The sequence below is a fragment of the Phycodurus eques genome, chromosome 2 (genome assembly GCF_024500275.1).
Source record: "Phycodurus eques isolate BA_2022a chromosome 2, UOR_Pequ_1.1, whole genome shotgun sequence".
Taxonomy (NCBI): Eukaryota; Metazoa; Chordata; class Actinopteri; order Syngnathiformes; family Syngnathidae; genus Phycodurus; species Phycodurus eques.
In genome coordinates, this window is record NC_084526.1 from 26,098,984 (window position 1) to 26,115,658 (window position 16,675).

At 43.1% G+C, this 16,675-nt stretch overlaps 1 protein-coding gene across 2 annotated transcripts in view; it reads right to left on the minus strand.

Annotated features, from left to right (window-relative positions):
- mpped2a (metallophosphoesterase domain containing 2a) overlaps positions 1-10,178 on the minus strand; it is a 73,437-nt gene extending 63,259 nt beyond the window's left edge. The window contains exons 1-2 of one of the 2 annotated variants that reach the window (XM_061702200.1): positions 10,050-10,178; positions 7,456-7,719 (exon numbers count right to left, since the gene is read on the minus strand). In XM_061702200.1, the coding sequence (XP_061558184.1) occupies positions 7,456-7,568 (113 nt within the window). In that variant the 5' untranslated portion in view covers positions 7,569-7,719; positions 10,050-10,178. Of the gene's footprint in view, positions 1-7,455; positions 7,720-9,889 lie in introns of both variants that reach the window. The other variant, XM_061702191.1, reaches the window with a different exon arrangement.
- Between the last annotated feature and the right edge of the window lie 6,497 nt (positions 10,179-16,675).

Below are 16,675 nucleotides of genomic sequence, written 5' to 3' on the forward strand. Positions count from 1 at the left end.
CTGTACTTACGTTTTTAAATCAGTGTGGTTAAAACTATAGTGCAATATAGAAATAGGTGAAAAAAAATTATAAAGAAATAAAACACTAAATAATCATGATAACAGTTTATTGCTCATTAACTTAAGCCAAGGAAGGAAAGGGGAGGAGGACTACAGCTCCTCATTAAGTATAGTATATCATATACAATAACATACGTACTGTAAATATATATATTTTTTTGATGAAAATAAAATTATCTATGGACTTCTTTTATCACGTCAATCACAAACGCTATTAGAATTGTGATGGGAGGATCGAGGATGTGGATGCAGAACTTCCGCCGAGAACAGATTTCCGCATTATGCCGCGGAGCAGGCAACTAGTTTTCATCTTACAGCAATGTGTTATGCACGGAGTCAATGATCGTCACGCAGCAAACGCACAACATAGATCCTTCCCTTTGTCCATACCAAGATTGTTTGCAAACCAAAAACAATAACTCCATTGTACAAACATTTTGGACATAACCCGAATTGTTCATAAACCTGGTCGTTCGTAACCTGAGATTCCACTGCAGTTGGTCGTTTGTTTGTTTTGAGCAAGAGTACCATGTTGGTCAATTTATGACAAATGTTCTGAATATTTAATTCTCACTTATTTGTGTTTATTCTTGTTGATGCGCTTTTGTGTTAAGCAATACTTGTGTGTCAAAACTCAGACTGATATTCTGATATATGCACGAAAATATAAAGATGGCACAGTAGGCTACTTTTTTAGCTGAAATAATTTATGTAGGGTCCATTCCTGTTCTCAATGATACTACCAGTTGGAGTTGGATCTCACTGGGGAGGCAGAAAAGAAGCATCAAAATCATCGTATGAAATATATGATGATATTATTTCTATTTCTCTTTGCCAGAGGGCACAAGTAAGATGAGGCAAAGATAACCGAATCGTGAAAGTAACCTTTCCACAAGAGGTTTGCTCAACATATTATTGCAATCACCTTACAGTAGGATGGAAAATACAATATTAAATTGGTTCAAACCTATTTACAGGAAAGGTTGCACCGGAGTGCTGTGGTATTAACAATGGCACTTTTAATGCAGTTTACATTACTTATCAGAGACAGCCATGCAGAGTAGGAGAATATTTCCGTTAGAAAAATTATTCCGTGAACTGTTCAACTGAAAATTCATCTCTTTTCTGCCCTCTTAGGTTCATCGTAAATGTACATAGAATCAAGTTAACATAATCCTGACCTGTAGGTGCAGTGTTATACTTTTACAGATTGGGTAAAACAGAGAAACAGGGAAATGTTAGCTGCAGTGGATCAAACCTGTCCTAACCATGCATTCCCTGGATAATACCAGAGTTAGGAAGGAATACAGCCATGCATCATGGTATACAATGTGCGTTAGGATGTTGGTTGACATGCCAGTATTTTAACAAGCTGACCAGTGCAGATAAGCTTGTGTTAGCATTGTACTGTACTAATACGAGTGTGAGGCACGGATAGGGTGTGTGAATTAATGTGTTGCATCTGTACCCGTTAGATTTCTGTTTTGTCCGTTACTTTGTCTAAAAGAGCACAAATGAGGGAGACTACTTTTCCTTACTCTTCCCCAGTGTTAGTAGATAATGACAAAGGGAGTGAGGAGAGATCATCCATGAGTTAAACATTCACAGAGGTAGTGTCATATACTGCCCTGCAGTTCCATTATTGGAGGTGGGAGGGCACTTTGGGTCCTCTCTCTCTCCCCCCTCCCCTCTCTGTTTTCAGCACCTGTCTCCAATCAGCCTCATCACCACCGACCGGTATATAAGCCTGTCTGTTCCAGGAAATCCTCGCCAAAGTATTGCAGTTACTTCCAGCGGTACCACGGGCGATTTACCTCACGTGAGTCCCTCTATTCCTCGTTCCTTTTTTCTTTTTACTCCTGTGTCTCCTTGTTCTCAGTGTTTTCCCCCGTGTTCCTGATCCACGTCATTCCTGCCGCCAAGCCAGCCGCCTGTCCTCACCACTGCCTTCCACCTGTCCACGCCACCGCCTGCCAACCCACCTAGGACCACCGCCATTACCTTTCCTCAATAAACTGTTCATCATTTTACATCTGCCTCTGCCTGCTCTTGGATCCAGCTGTTCACTGTATCAATTTGAGCGCTTGCTGTCATACATACATTATATTACCAAAAGTATTCGCTCACATGCCTTGACTAACATACTGTAAGAACTTAAGTGACAACCCATTCCCAATCCATAGGGTTCAATATGACGTCTGTCCACCCTTTGCAACTCTAACAGCAACTCTTCTGGGAAGGCTCTCCACAAGGTTTAGGAGTATGTTTTTGGGAATTTTTTACTATTCTTCCAGAAGCGCATTTGTGAGGTCGCACACTGATGTTGGACGAGAAGGCCTGGCTCCAAGTCTCCACTCTAATTGATCGCAAAGGTGTTCGATCGGGTTGAGGTCAGGACTCTGTGCGGCCTGGTCAAGTTCATCCACACCAGACTCTGTCATCCATGTCTTTATGGACCTTGCTTTGTGCACTGCTGCACAGTCAGGTTGGAACAGGAAGGGGCCAGCTCCAAACTGTTCCCACAAAGTTGTGAGCATGGAATTGTTCAGAATCTCTTGGTATACTTAACCATTCAGAATTCCTTTCACTGGAACTAAGGCTCAAAGCCCAACTCCTGAAAAACAACCGCACACTATAATCCTCCCTCCACCAAAATGTATTCTTAGCAAAATGCAGTCAGACAAGTACCGTTCTCCTGGCAAACGCCAAATCCAGACTCGTCCATCAGACTGACAGCTGGAGAAGTGTGATTCGTCACTCCAGAGAACATGTCTCCACTGCTCTAGAGTCCAGTGGCGGCGTGCTTTACACCACTGCATCGGACGCTTTGCATTGCACTTGGTGATGTATGGCTAGTATGCAGCTGCATGGCCATGGAAACCCATTCAATGACGCTCCCTCCACACTGTTCTTAAACTAATCTGAAGTCCACATGAAGGTTGGAGGTCTGGAGCGACTGACTTGGCAGGATGTTGCCGACCTCTTCGCACTATGCGCCTCAGCATCTGCTGACCCCTCTCCGTCAGTTTACGTGGCCTACCACTTCGTGGCTGAGTTACTGTCGTTCCCAAACACTTCCACGTTCTTATAATTCAGCTGTCAGTCGACTGTGGAATATTTAAGAGAGAGGAAGTTTCACGACTGGGCTTGTTGCACAGGTGGCAGGCATCCTATCACAGTTCCATGCTGGAATTCACTGATAAAGCTGTAATGTAATTTTGAAACCTATCATTGTGCAAAACTCATAAAACTCAACATGCTATGGTGCAAAATAGTGAAAAAGAACGCAAATAAAATTACTTAAGTTCCAATCAAAGGCAATTCGTGGACATTGAAATTAAGTCGGAACTTGGTCATTTCTCTATCGAATTGTAATTGTACGGCGTGGTATGTAACCATATGTAGCACAACGTGCTGGCATCTTTGGTTTTTTGGTTTGCTTGCGTCCACATACATGGAATGCGCTAACAACTCTGACCTCCCTAGCTTAGCGTCACCGTCGGCAGAAGTTCAAAAGGGCCGTGTCATATCTACCTATGCATATCTGTGGGGAGAGGATGTGCCTTTTTTTTTTTTAGCAGCTTGGAGCTCATTGTCCACGAGTCCATGATTGGCCACTGTACATGAGTAGCATGCCGCTTCTGATTGGTGAGTTTTTATATGTAGTTGAAATTCTGGGTTAGTTGGGAGCATTACAAAAAAATAAAACATTTATAAAAATAACGCAGCTTTGGCGATCACATGATCACATTGTCTGAAATCACAATTTCGATCTGAAAACGATAAATCTTTAAGCCCTACAAAGAGGGCATTATTCTCATGGGGCAATCAATAGTGAAACTTAGAAATGTCTAAGTGGGTCAAGAAAATATTGGCTTGCCATTGTAATACCTAGGAGACCTTCATGTAAAGTCAAAACTCAAAGGTCACAATATTAGAGACAGCTGCACAATCTAACATAAAAGCTGTATGAGAAATTGTCTTTTTCGAAGGACAGTTTAGTCACTCTAACAGGCATTGCAGGGAATATTATGGGAAATTTACTTTTTATTTCTTGTTAAAAATAAAAATAAAGTAATTGGGGCTCTAGAGGGGCTGTTCAACCATCACGTGTGAAATTAAATAACCATGAGAATCTTATCTGCTATCTTCCCATTTCTGAAAATGTATCTGTGATAAAATTGTGACATACATTATAACAACTCCCACACCTAGTTTTTTTTTGTCCATGACTTGCCAGCTGGACTGGGCACAGACTTTCACGACACTTTCAAACCACAGGTGGCCTACATTTTGTTAAACAATATGACAAAACCAAAAGGTAAGCGGAGAATGTTGGATGCACAGATTAGCGTTTCGAGTTAGCTAACAAGTGTATGAAGAGCTGTGTTCACGAGTGACAATTCTTGTATTGTTTTTATGGGGCCGGCACGGTGGAAGACTGGTTAGCACATCTGCCTCACAGTTCTGAGGACAGGGGTTCGAATCCGGGCCCCGCCTGTGCGGAGTTTGCATGTTCTCCCCGTGCCTGGTTGGGTTTTCTCCGGGCACTCCGGTTTCCTCCCACATCCCAAAACCATGCGTGGTAGGTTGATTGAAGACTCAAAATTGCCCGTAGGTGTGAATGTGAGCGCGAATGGTTGTTTGTTTCTATGAGCCCTGCGATTGGCTGATGACCGGTTCAGGGGTGTGCCCCGCCTCCCACCCGAAGATAGGTGGGATAGGCTCCAGCAGCCTGCGACCCTAGTGAGGATAAGCGGTAAAGAAAATGGATGGATGGATGTTTTTACGGACACTTGCTTTTTTCCCTACACTCTGGGCTTCCTGCAAGTAGAGTAGCTGCTTGCTTTGTTCAAACGCCTAGCTCTGTCCTCGGTCACCGCAGTAACAAAAGGTGTACTCAGCATTGCAGGATAAACTGTCACTCATTTTCACGAGACAGGACCGCCCCCACAAAATAGGCTGCATTCCGGAAGCCTGAACTAGTGGGGTGTAAACTGTGCTCTAGTTCATGATCCTTGCTGTATTTTGATGAAAGCATGTAACAGACAAGTTATTAAAACATAATAAATGTTTACAATTGTGAAAATAATTTACATCTTCTCTAATAAAGTAATGTTTGCTATTGTAATTTGAGGTTGTATACTGATTCTCACTAGATTTTGCACATACCTTCCTCAGTAGTCCCAAATGTTGTGGCAAGTAAACGTGCGTGTAAAGCTTGAGGTCAAGCTTTGTCCATTGGCTGTCATAGTTTTGATTTACGACTAATGCTAACCTTGTCAACAATTTACACTATTTGATTTGATCAAACCTTAATTCTAATTATCTGTTAAAAAACAAAAACAAAAAACACTGTCAGACATTGAGGTTTTTTTTTTGTGTCTGTTTGTATTTTCGGCTTGCAGTCTGGCCCACATTCTACTCAAATTGGATTGGAAGCCATTAGTGGCCCAACTCAAAGCATATGTTCCAAGTTGTTGACCATTTCATTTCACGAGACGATGGCGAGGGGGCTGAAGCAAGAAGAAAACACACACACAGACACACTCACACATTGAGTCTGTACAGAAAAATAAACCAGATCTGGACTCAGTCTGTCGCTCACTTCCAGGCCCTGACAGACGTCCCATGATGCCAGGAATGACCATGGACTTCAGGGTCACATTACAAAGCATTATTTCCACTGCCACTCTGACATGGATGTTTTCATATGTAGTTCATAGAGTGATACCTTCTGCATTGCACAAAAGGCACTGCTGTACTCAATCACAAAATCTAAATACTCCCTCTAGGAAAAGGAGTGGGGGGCATAAGAAGAGATTGTATTTCAAACGAGAAGAGACCGTCTCGAGTTTTTGTTCTTCTTCCTCTTTTCTTTTTGAGAAGCAACAACTTTATCCACAAATACTTTGGATGCACTGAGAGGAACCTTAAGCAAGTCGGATCATTATCTATATAAACAAGCCTTTACTGTTCCAGAGCAAAGTGCATAGTCTTTAAGCATTTAAACAAGGGGTGGGGGGGGGGGGGGTGTGATGGGTTGTGTGTATGTGAGTGAGGGATCCTCGGGTTCCCAGTCTGAGTTTTAGAATGACAGCGTAAAACACTGCTGGCTCTGTGGAAGCCAGGAAACAGCCTAAACACATATCTAGAGAGAGGCCCCCTAGCCTCATCATATCCCTTTATAACAGAGGGCTTCATCTTTGCAAAATAAAGCAAAGAAACAACAATAAATGTAATATAAACTAAATGTTGCTTATTTGAGCCACATTTCAAGAACATGTCACTGTGTCACAGTGGAAAAAGATGGAAACAGAACACAACAAATAAGCTTGTATTCCCCTTCCTCATTATCCACACTTTCGCTTTCACTTGGGTCTTTACCATTAACCATACCATTTTTCTTTGCATCAAGTCAAACCCATCTAAACACACGGCCAATTGGTGCAACACTGCCATTAAAATGCTCAGATGAAACATACCATGACACCATAAAGAAACTGCGACAAAACCTGTCAGTTTTAATCACACAGGTATGAAAATAAACTCTAGAGGGAGATAAATTGTGTGAGCAAGCTCAGACATCCCACCAGAATGTGTCCTGTGCTGTCCAGCACGGTTACCCTTAATTCAAATTGAGGTATTTGGCCTGATTTATTGCCGCCTGTGCCAACCATTAAAATGGACTGACATAACATAAACTGCTAGGTGACCTTGTCTCTTTTTCCACATTGTAAGGACCAACACTCGCTATGATGCCAGCCCTTCTCACAGCTCACAGGAATTTCAAAACAATACGGTGGGAGCTGTATGTGAACATTGCCAACACCAAACAGAAGGCATCTGTCCTATTTTCAGTCCTAAAATCTGACCACCTTGATCTAGCTAAGCTACCCACTTCAATGTGACCCCTTTTATATGCTTTCAAATTCTACTGTATTTATTAAAAAAATAAAAAATGAATGCATCTTGAGATTATCAAAAGGCACATTGTGTTGTTCAAATGCATGGTTTGGCATAACAGTAAAATGTTTAAGAGAAAAACAGAATCTAGTTTTAAGCAGAACACTATTTTGCTCAATTGTGACTGAGGGCAAATTCCCCATGCATCTTAATTAAGAAACACAGTCTGTTTAAGATTAGTTTTACAACTCGAAGCAGTTGTTACACTCACTAAAATTATTGCACAAGACAGCTGTTATTCTATAAAATCAAATCAAAATGTGTAATTTTAAGTGTTTTTTTCCCCCAAACATTAGGTAACGAAAAGATGACACATTTGGAGCAAGTTTTGTTTTCAAGATCCTGAACGTATGCACGCGCGCATGTGCGTGTGTCTGTGTCTGTGTGTGTGTGTGTGTGTGTGTGTGTGTGTGTGTGTGGATAACTTACATATGGACATGTGGAGGTTGGAAGCGGCTCTGGTTTATGTTGTAGTGTGTGAAGGCCTGTGTCGGGTTGGAGCTGTACTCATCCACTGTGATGGTCACTTTGCCATGAGCCATCCTTCCGATGTGCGGACATGAGACGCTGTTCGTTCACCGGGATTCAGCAGCAATGCGTGCAGCGGACATCCTTTGGAGCGGCTCAGAAAAAGCCCAGGAAGTCACCCACAGCAGCAGCGACAGCAAACTCCCGGCTCAGCGACCCAGCCCTCTGCACGAATGAGATAAAAAACTTTAGTGACATATCAGAGGCCAAGAAAAATATATATATACACAATTAAAATTCTAATACTGAAGCTAAATCCAAACCATTATTTTCTATTAATTTACAGATCTTTGTTAATGTGCCTTACTTTTCTTGTATTGTTTCAGACTGCCATTTAAAAGGTCAGAAATTACATTTAACTATAACTTAACTATAATGCTTTATTAATGCAAAGAGTATTGAAATGCACATGTAACTATCTCACTTTCAAACAATAAAAGTAACTGAAAATAATTTTTAAAAGAATCAGTAAAGAACACATCATTGCTTATCAGTAGCCTACAATTGAGCTACTATTAAATCCAAGGATTAAAATATGTAAAACGACTTTTCATATAAAGGAATTAGCCTGTTGACATTTAATAAAACATGAAGCAACTATGTCTCTTACAGCGGTTGGAAAACCTTATTGTGAAAAAATCGAATCAAATCAAGAAACATCCACACAGCATAGCTGAATTTGCACGAAACACAAAAACATAACTTTTGTTTTCCCTTCATTCTAAAATTATCCTGTTGCACTGAAACCCATGTGTGAAGCTCTCAAATATTCTTGCATAACTGTAACTGTTTTTAACAAAGCCAAAATGAATTATTAACATGTATGAAGAAAAAGCAGCTTAAAGATGCCTGGCCATGCATCTTCAGCACTCACTCGCCACGACAGTTGTGTCTGCTTGGACCCTGAGCCTCCATTCTGTCTGACCTCCCTGACTGGTCGTAAAGTGGCCACTGCAGGCTTTCGACACGTGTTTTATACCACAGCCCCTGATGCATACACATCAATATTAGAGGGGTTGGGAAAATATAAAAAGAAGATTGCCTTCAATTTACAGTCTGTCATTTTTTGGGAGGGAAATCAACAACTCCAGGGTTGATTTAATGGTTGCATGCAGTTAGTGAATTAGTTAAAGCAAACTGCATCTCAATTTTCCAACAAGAAAAGAGACTGTTCCAAGCCCACAATAAACAATGAACGCCATTAATTCTGGGTCAGCCGAGGATGTGTTTTATGAATTTAAGTTACCGCGAATTAGGCAAGGTAAGCAAACTCAGTTCTGGCAAATGCAGCAAAAAACAGTTACACCAATGTTTTTCATTTAATCCCAAGAACAGAGTTTTACCCTTGTAGATGATTTATGAATTTTCAAACACAAAGACCACAAAATGTACAAATTATCCTTCTAATAAAAATGCTTTTTTTTTTTTTACTGGCTGCACTGTAATAAAAACATCGTCAATATTTCTGCGTGAGTAACTCTTAAAATCCTCTGAAAAGGTGCTCCACTGCACCTTAGCTATTTTACATCAGAGATCTTAAATGACATTATAGCAAGTTCAACAAATTCTGTCTCCATCATCCTTCCAGGCCTTTCAAATATTTAAATTAATTAAAATACAATTATATTCACAGACCTTCTTTTACATCCTTACAATGAAACACCTAATAAGAACTACGCTTCTTATTTTGCAAAGACAGGCCAAGCAATTGTGCTTGAACGTGTGTGTCTAGGGATTGTGTGTGCGCGCGCTTCGCTGCTCAAAGTGTCTCTACAGTATGGCTACAGTAGCAGCGACTAGCCCTCTAGCCTAGCGTGCTAAACCTTCTCCCTTTTTATTTTATTTTATTTGAATTCTACTGCCTCGCAGCTTCCTACTCCAACCGCTTGGCTGTGGCGCCGGTGCGCACACATTTGCTGTCCGTGTAGCGTGCACCGCAAACCGCATAGGCTTCAACTTTCCGGTTGGAAATCACCCCTGTAAAGCCAAAAATGGGGTGACGGACGGCGGATAAATTGACCCTTTTTTTCAGTCAGGCACCACGCATTAGACACTCGCGATGTATGTGCTATGTGCGGCTAAAGACTACCGCCTGCTACACCAGCTGAAAGGTCCGTGTCGTCTTGAACTCTGGCCCCGCTCTCCTAAAAAGCACCCAAAGGTGGCCAGTGTCAAGACAGCCCCGCGCTAACCTCATGTTGCTCCACGGAAATCACAAGCCACCTCAAAACCAAGGCTTTGTAACGCTAACAGCAAATTGTGTCGTCCCTCTCCTTCTTCTGCCCTTCCTCCCCCTTTCTTTGCTTTTCAAAGACGAGCGGAAAGGATCCTCTACCTTCGTCTTGCGGGGTTTAGTGCGTTTTGTGTGTGTCAAGCCGGAGGAAGAGCGTCAGGTCGGGGTCGCCCTCTACGCGGCGGAGAGACAAGGGTCCATGCGGCGGCAGAGGAGAGCAAGCGGGGTAGCGCGCGGCGGCGGTCCGGACTGTCAGACGTACTGTGCAGGTAGGGCAGAACCTTCGACCCGGTGGGACCTCGGCTGGCTTCTGTGCAAAGAAACCAGACAAGAGAACGGAGGGGGAGGCGGACGAGAGACGCTGACAGACGAGCGGGAGGGGAAGAGGGAGAGGGAGAGAGAGAGAGAGAGAAAGAGAGAGAGAGACAGAGAGAGAGAAGCCTCCCGCCGACAGTGCAGAGTGTAGTGAATCGTATTTGCCACTGGGGTCAGAGAGCAGAAGCGAGCACAACCCCCAGCCACGTGCGCGCGCCCTCACCGGCGGGCACACGCGCCGAGTTGCGCTGGGCGGGCGGGAGGCAGGGAGAGCGGAGGAGGGCGCTCCAACAATTCCCGAGCTCCCGTCGTGCTGCCTTCGCTTGCAGTCGGAAATTATACTTCCCGCGTGAAAAGATCTAGCTTAGTCAGACGCTTGGATGGATGGATGGATGGATGGATGGATGGTGAGGGAAAAGTATGTGAACACTGGAATTTCCTCAATGTCTGCATAAAATGTGATCTGATCATCATCTAAATTACAAGAATAAACAAAAAAGTCTGCTTAAACTATCCATCCATCCATCCATCCATTTTCTGAGCCGCTTCTCCTCACTAGGGTCACGGGCGTGCTGGAGCCTATCCCAGCTGTCATCGGGCAGGAGGCGGGGTACACCCTGAACTGGTTGCCAGCCAATCGCAGGGCACATAGAAACAAACAACCATTTGCACTCACAGTCATGCCTACAGGATATTTAGAGTCTTCAATTAATGCATGTTTTTGGGATGTGGGAGGAAACCGGAGTGCCCGGAGAAAAACAGCAGAGTCCATATGTTTTAATTAACAGAATAGAACACATTCATTTTGTAAATGAAATGATTTTTTTTTTTAACAACATGTTTCACACATTCAGGGCCTGGACAGCTCGCTACCATCAATGGAAAGATTTATTCCGTGAAAGTTTATCAAATATTTTGCAGAAGAAAATAACTTGGGGCCATCTGTTCAACTGTTGAAGCTCAAAAGTGGATTGGTGTTGCACGAGAACAATGAGCACAGAAGAAAATGAACAACATAATGGCTTCAGAAGAAGAAAATATGTCTTACGCAGTAGCGGCATGGTGGGCGACTGGTTAGCACATCTGCCTCACAGTTCTGAGGACTGACTCTAAATTGCCCATGGGTGTGAATGTGAGTGGGAATGGTTGTTTGTTTCTATGTGCCCTGCGATTGGCTGGCGACCAATTCAGGGTGTACCCTGCCTCTCGCATGAAGATAGCTGGGATAGGCTCCAGCACGCCCGTGACCCTAGTGAGGATAAGCGGTACAGAAAATGGACAGATGGACGGAGTGGCCCAAGTCTAAGACCTGATTGACAGAATAATTATTTCACTGTGTACGTTTTATTCTTACTCAAGTAATTTTTTTGGAGGACTACTTTTTACTTTTACTTGAGTCACATTATTGTCAAGTAACAGTACTCTTACTAGAGTACAATATTTGGCGACTCTACCCACCACTTGAGCAGACATCCTCTATTGCTACTCTTACGTTAAAGCAGCATTTTTGCTCATCAGATCAGCCAGTGTCGTATTTGTTGTACTGGTCTTTTGTATTTTCGCATTGAGGTGCCCTGGTTGTGGTCCCAGCGGAACCGTAACATCGGCGACAAGAGCTGATCCGCTAGTACGTCTTGTATAAATTAGGAAACAAGCCTACAATTATCTAATTAGTTTACAGATGTTAATGTTAAATGTATTAAGCGACGGAGCGATGTTAGGGGTTATGTCATAACACAGAGTGAACTAACTTCAAATTCAGAAATGGCCAATAAAAACAGAAAAATACTGTACTTAATATTCAGATTCTTGACACCGTGATGAATAAAACTGTCTTTGAGTCGGCTAGTCCTGGCCCGCAGACTCCGCAGTCTCCTCCCTGATGGCACCAGACTGAAGAGGCTGTGTGATTGATGGGTGCCATCCCCCACTATGCGGAGGACTTTGCAGTTGCTGTAAATGTCCTGCAGCTAGGGAAGAGAGGTTCCGATGATCTTCTCAGCTGCCCTCATGATGCGATGGAGAATCTTGCGGCAGGATGTGGTGCTGGCGCCGTGCCACACAGTGATGCAGTTGGTCAGGATGCTCTCTGTTGTCCCTCTGTAGAACAAGCACATGATAAAATCTCTTTTTCAAGAGGCAGCAGAAATTATACAGTCAGTAGAAATTATACAGTAATAACATGACAATATTCATACAATAAATAAAAATAAAGACTAAAAAAATAACAGTGATATTAAAAATGTCTGCTTTTAAAACGGTGACAAAGCCCAAATGCCTTTGAGTAGATTTATTTATTTTTAGATTTTTGTTTATTTATTTTTAATCATTCAAATTTGGCAGGCTTTAAGACATTTTGGGGTCTCTTTAGTTGGCTAATGACTCTACCTATGTGCCAAATGCGAACTGAGCCTGAGTCTGATCTACATTACAATGCCAATGTTCAATGTTCTTTAGAACTGAAAGTTAATTGTTCTTAAAAAGGATGTACTTGAATTATTCTGCGCCATAATGTCATTACATCAGTGGCATAAAAAACCTCATCAATGATCCTATCGTTTATCGTGATACTGTTTGGGAAAATATATCGTCCTATAAATTTGCTATTTTGGGAGGCTGAAACATAACATATTGAGAAAGAGCAAGCTCAATGGATAACACAAAAATACTGTACAAATGTACAAATTAAAATTTGCAATTGAGCGGGACCCCGAAGCAACAACCGTCATATAGCGGAGGATCACTATATCAGTGATGATAAGTTGCAGGGACTCATTGTTCCAGAGCTGGGAATCATTGTTTCCAGGACGTGCATCCTTGGACTCACATAGTCTCAAGTATAAAATGATCTATGCATGACACAACACAATTTATCTAATTCCAATTCAAACAAAGGAGTACTGTCTGATCACCTGAATCGTTTCACAGCTAGAAATAAAACGTCTGCTAATGCCTACCTAACAACATAAATGTGACCTATGATAAATGCTGCAAAAATTAGTACTTGTAATGATAATAGTGTGTTAGGATTGAGTGGTTGAAGTGACAAAATGTGCCACATATCCTTGTTTAAACCGGTAACTTAATACTTACAACAGGGGTGTCACTCGGTTTTATGGATAGGAGGGGATTAGCCCTCAGGAGATGCACAGGATTTGAATGAATGTAACACATGGGCTCAAAACTTCACAGACAGCTAACGAAGACTCAGAAATTGTTTTTTAACATTTGTGGAAATATTTTAAAACAATACAATACTGGATAAAAGTTCAAAGTCACTGTTAGATTTGTAGTTATTTCAGTCCGTTATTTAAAAATCAGTACACAAATACAGGAAGTATGTTTATGGCATTAACCACAAAAAAGATAAATAATATGCTCACATTGTTACACTGTATGTAAAACGTTATGCAAAAAAGGTCATTGCGTTGTCAAAAAGTCAGTCAAGCCCATAATTTTCATCCATCCATCCATCCATTCTCTGAATTGCTTATCCTCACTAGGGTGGCGGGTCCGTCATTTGCAATTGACAAAAAATTACAGAAGATAATTTTACTTCGAGGAGTTAACAATGTAATAAAAATCTAATTAACAGCTGCTATCACCAGCAACTTGGTGGATGGAAGCATCAATGATTGCTGTCTATTTTTAAGGGTGGCAAATCTGTCTATCAATCTGTTGTGCTCAGATGCTTTTTTTGAATGATATTAGTGAAAGACTGTGAATTCTTCTCCTTCAAAATATGTTGAAACAGTTACCAACAGATCAATATAGAGGCTAATAACCTGCCTTTGGCTCCCAGGTACTTTTGAAGTCGCAGATATTTTATTTTGGGTGTATATGTGACTAAAATGTTTGGAGAACAATATTACCAAATTACTGGCCCAGGAGTCCACAAAATCTGGCCCGCCACATCACAGATGAACATTCTGATTTCAAAACTAGTTATCCATCAATTTGTTGTGTCTGTGTAATAATATTAGGAGGTGATGACACATTTATATGGTTTAATGGCGCTCTGTGAGAAACCGTAACTGCAATGTGGCCCGCAATAAAAATTAATTTGACACCCCTGTATTAGAAGAAGAGAAGCCCATTTTATGCTTAGTGTATTGAGTAACGTGTCTTCTATGGAGCACTTTATATTTTATAAGCTGTAAATTAGTATTTTTTGTCATCCTAAACATATCATTCAATATCTATATCCCCTAATTGCGGTCAGCAGAAATAGAAAGGTCTTCTTCCCATTTGGTGATTGGTAAGATGAATTTATAAACTTTCGAGACACTTTTTTTTCATTTGTGGGAGAAGCTTCACTATTTGCGAAACAAACTTCGACGATTCAAGGTTACCCGGAAGTGTTGGTGTTCTCTTTTTTTATTGTTGCTTTTCATTTATTGTATTGAAGGAAGTTTAAACTGTTCTCTCACAATTGGTAATCGTATGATATGGAACTGGACCCAAAAGCAGGTGGAGGCGGAGGAAGTAGATGAGTGGTTTATTTGGAAGTAGCTCAGGGGGTAGGATATCCGAGGAGTGATGGTGGTCCGTTGGAACAGGGAAGGTGCAGGAAGCAGGAGCGTGGGCAGGTGGAAGAACTTGATGGCGTGGCTGGAGGGGGCAGTGAAGCGGGAGACACTGAAGGAGCACTGGGGACGGAGGAGGAGACAAGAGAATTAGTACAATTGCGAGTTGCCAAATAATCAATAGAACACACAAGAAGGAATCATGAGTGGCTTGTGTACCATGAACGAGCGTAAATACTCTGGCGCATGAGTCCTGGATCTGGCAGACTTATATCCAGGCAGTGATGAGTGCTGTTTGAGAACAGGTGCTCGGGCGAGGAGGTGATGATTGCTGGGGAGAGAGAGCGAGGCAAAGGCGAGGCACAAAGTGCCACCCAAGTTCCAAAAAAGGAACTGCAGGGCACAGACCATGACAGTACCCCCCCTCAATGGACGCCTCCTGGCGTCCTCCCAGGCTTCTCAGGGGGTGCCGCATAAATGTCCGTAATCAAAAGACTCTTCTAAAATAAGCTTGCGAGAGTTCCAGAAGTGTTCCTCCGGACCTTCCCATTCCCAGTCTACAAGGAACTGGAAACCCCTGCCCCTGGTCCTCACATCCAGGATCGGTGGCACCGTGAAGGCAGGATGGTCATCGATGACACGGGGGGGGGGGGGGTCCGAGAGCTAAAGGTGCTGATGGAGACAGGCTTGAGCAGAGACACATGAAATGTTGGTTGGATTTTGAGAGATTGAGGGAGCTTCAACTGAACCGATGTGGGATTGAGAATTTTAGTGATCGGAAAGGGACCAATAAAGCGTAGCGTGAGCTTACTTGATTCGGTCTGGAGAGGAAGGTCACGGGAGGAGAGCCAAATCGACTGACCCACTTGTAAACAGGCGTAGGGGAGCGATGCAGATCTGCCAACCGCTTGTTTCTTTCGGCTGACCGAACCAGGGCAGCCCTGAAGTCCTTCCAAATGGATTGTACACGTCATAGGTGCTCCCTCACTGAAGGAACCGCCACAGTGTGTGCCTGTTCCTTAAACAGGGATGGTTGGAAACCTTAACAAACCATAAAGGGAGACATACCTGGTGAGGAAGTTGTGGGCATATTCCACCCACGGGATAAAGCTGCTCCAGGAGTCGGGGTTGCGAGCAGCCATGCAGCGCAGGGCAGACTCCAGACTTTGATTCGCCCGCTCCGTTTGGCCGTTATATTGTGGATGGTATCCAGAGGACAGATTGGCTGCTGCACACACCGCCTTACAGAACTCCTTCCATACCTGGGAGGAAAACTGAGGACCCCGGTCCAAGACAATATCAATGGGGATGCCGTGGAGCTTAAATAGGTGAAGGACTAGGAGGTTAGTGGTTTCAAAAGCAGAGGGTAACATGGGGAGGGATATGTAATGGACACACTTGGAAAAACGATCAATGATGGTGAGAATGATGGTGTTACCTTCAGAGGGGGGTAGGCCGATAACGAAGTCCATGGCGATGTGGGACCAAGGGCGGATCGGGATGGGTCAGAGGTGCAGCAGACCAGCTGGGGGCAGATGTGAAGTTTTTCCTCGGGCACAGACGGAGCAGGGTAGGATGAACCCCCGGGTGTCTTTAACCAGGCTGGGCCACCAGAAGTGTTGTTGGATGAACTGGATGGTGTGGGTGATTCTGGGATGACTGGTAAGTTTGGAATTGTGGGCCCACTGGAGAAAGTCAGAGTGTGCCGAATTAGGTACGAAAAGCCGGTCAGGAGGTCCAGTCTTTCGATCTGGTTGGGTTCTCTGACCCTTTTTTACCACCTGTTCAATCTCCCAAGTGGCTTCCCCAATGAAGCAGGAGGAAGGAAGGATCAGTTCCGGTTCTACTGTGCTGGAGGGGGGTGAATAAATGCAAAAGAGGGCGTCAGTCTTGCCGTTGCGGAAACCAAGGCGGAAGGAGAGGCTAAAGTTCAAACGGCTGAGAAATAGGGCCCAGCGAGCTTGTCGGGGGTTCAAACGTTTGGTGGAACGGAGATAGGCGAGATTTTTCTGATTCATCCATATAACAAAAGGAGAAACGGTCCCCT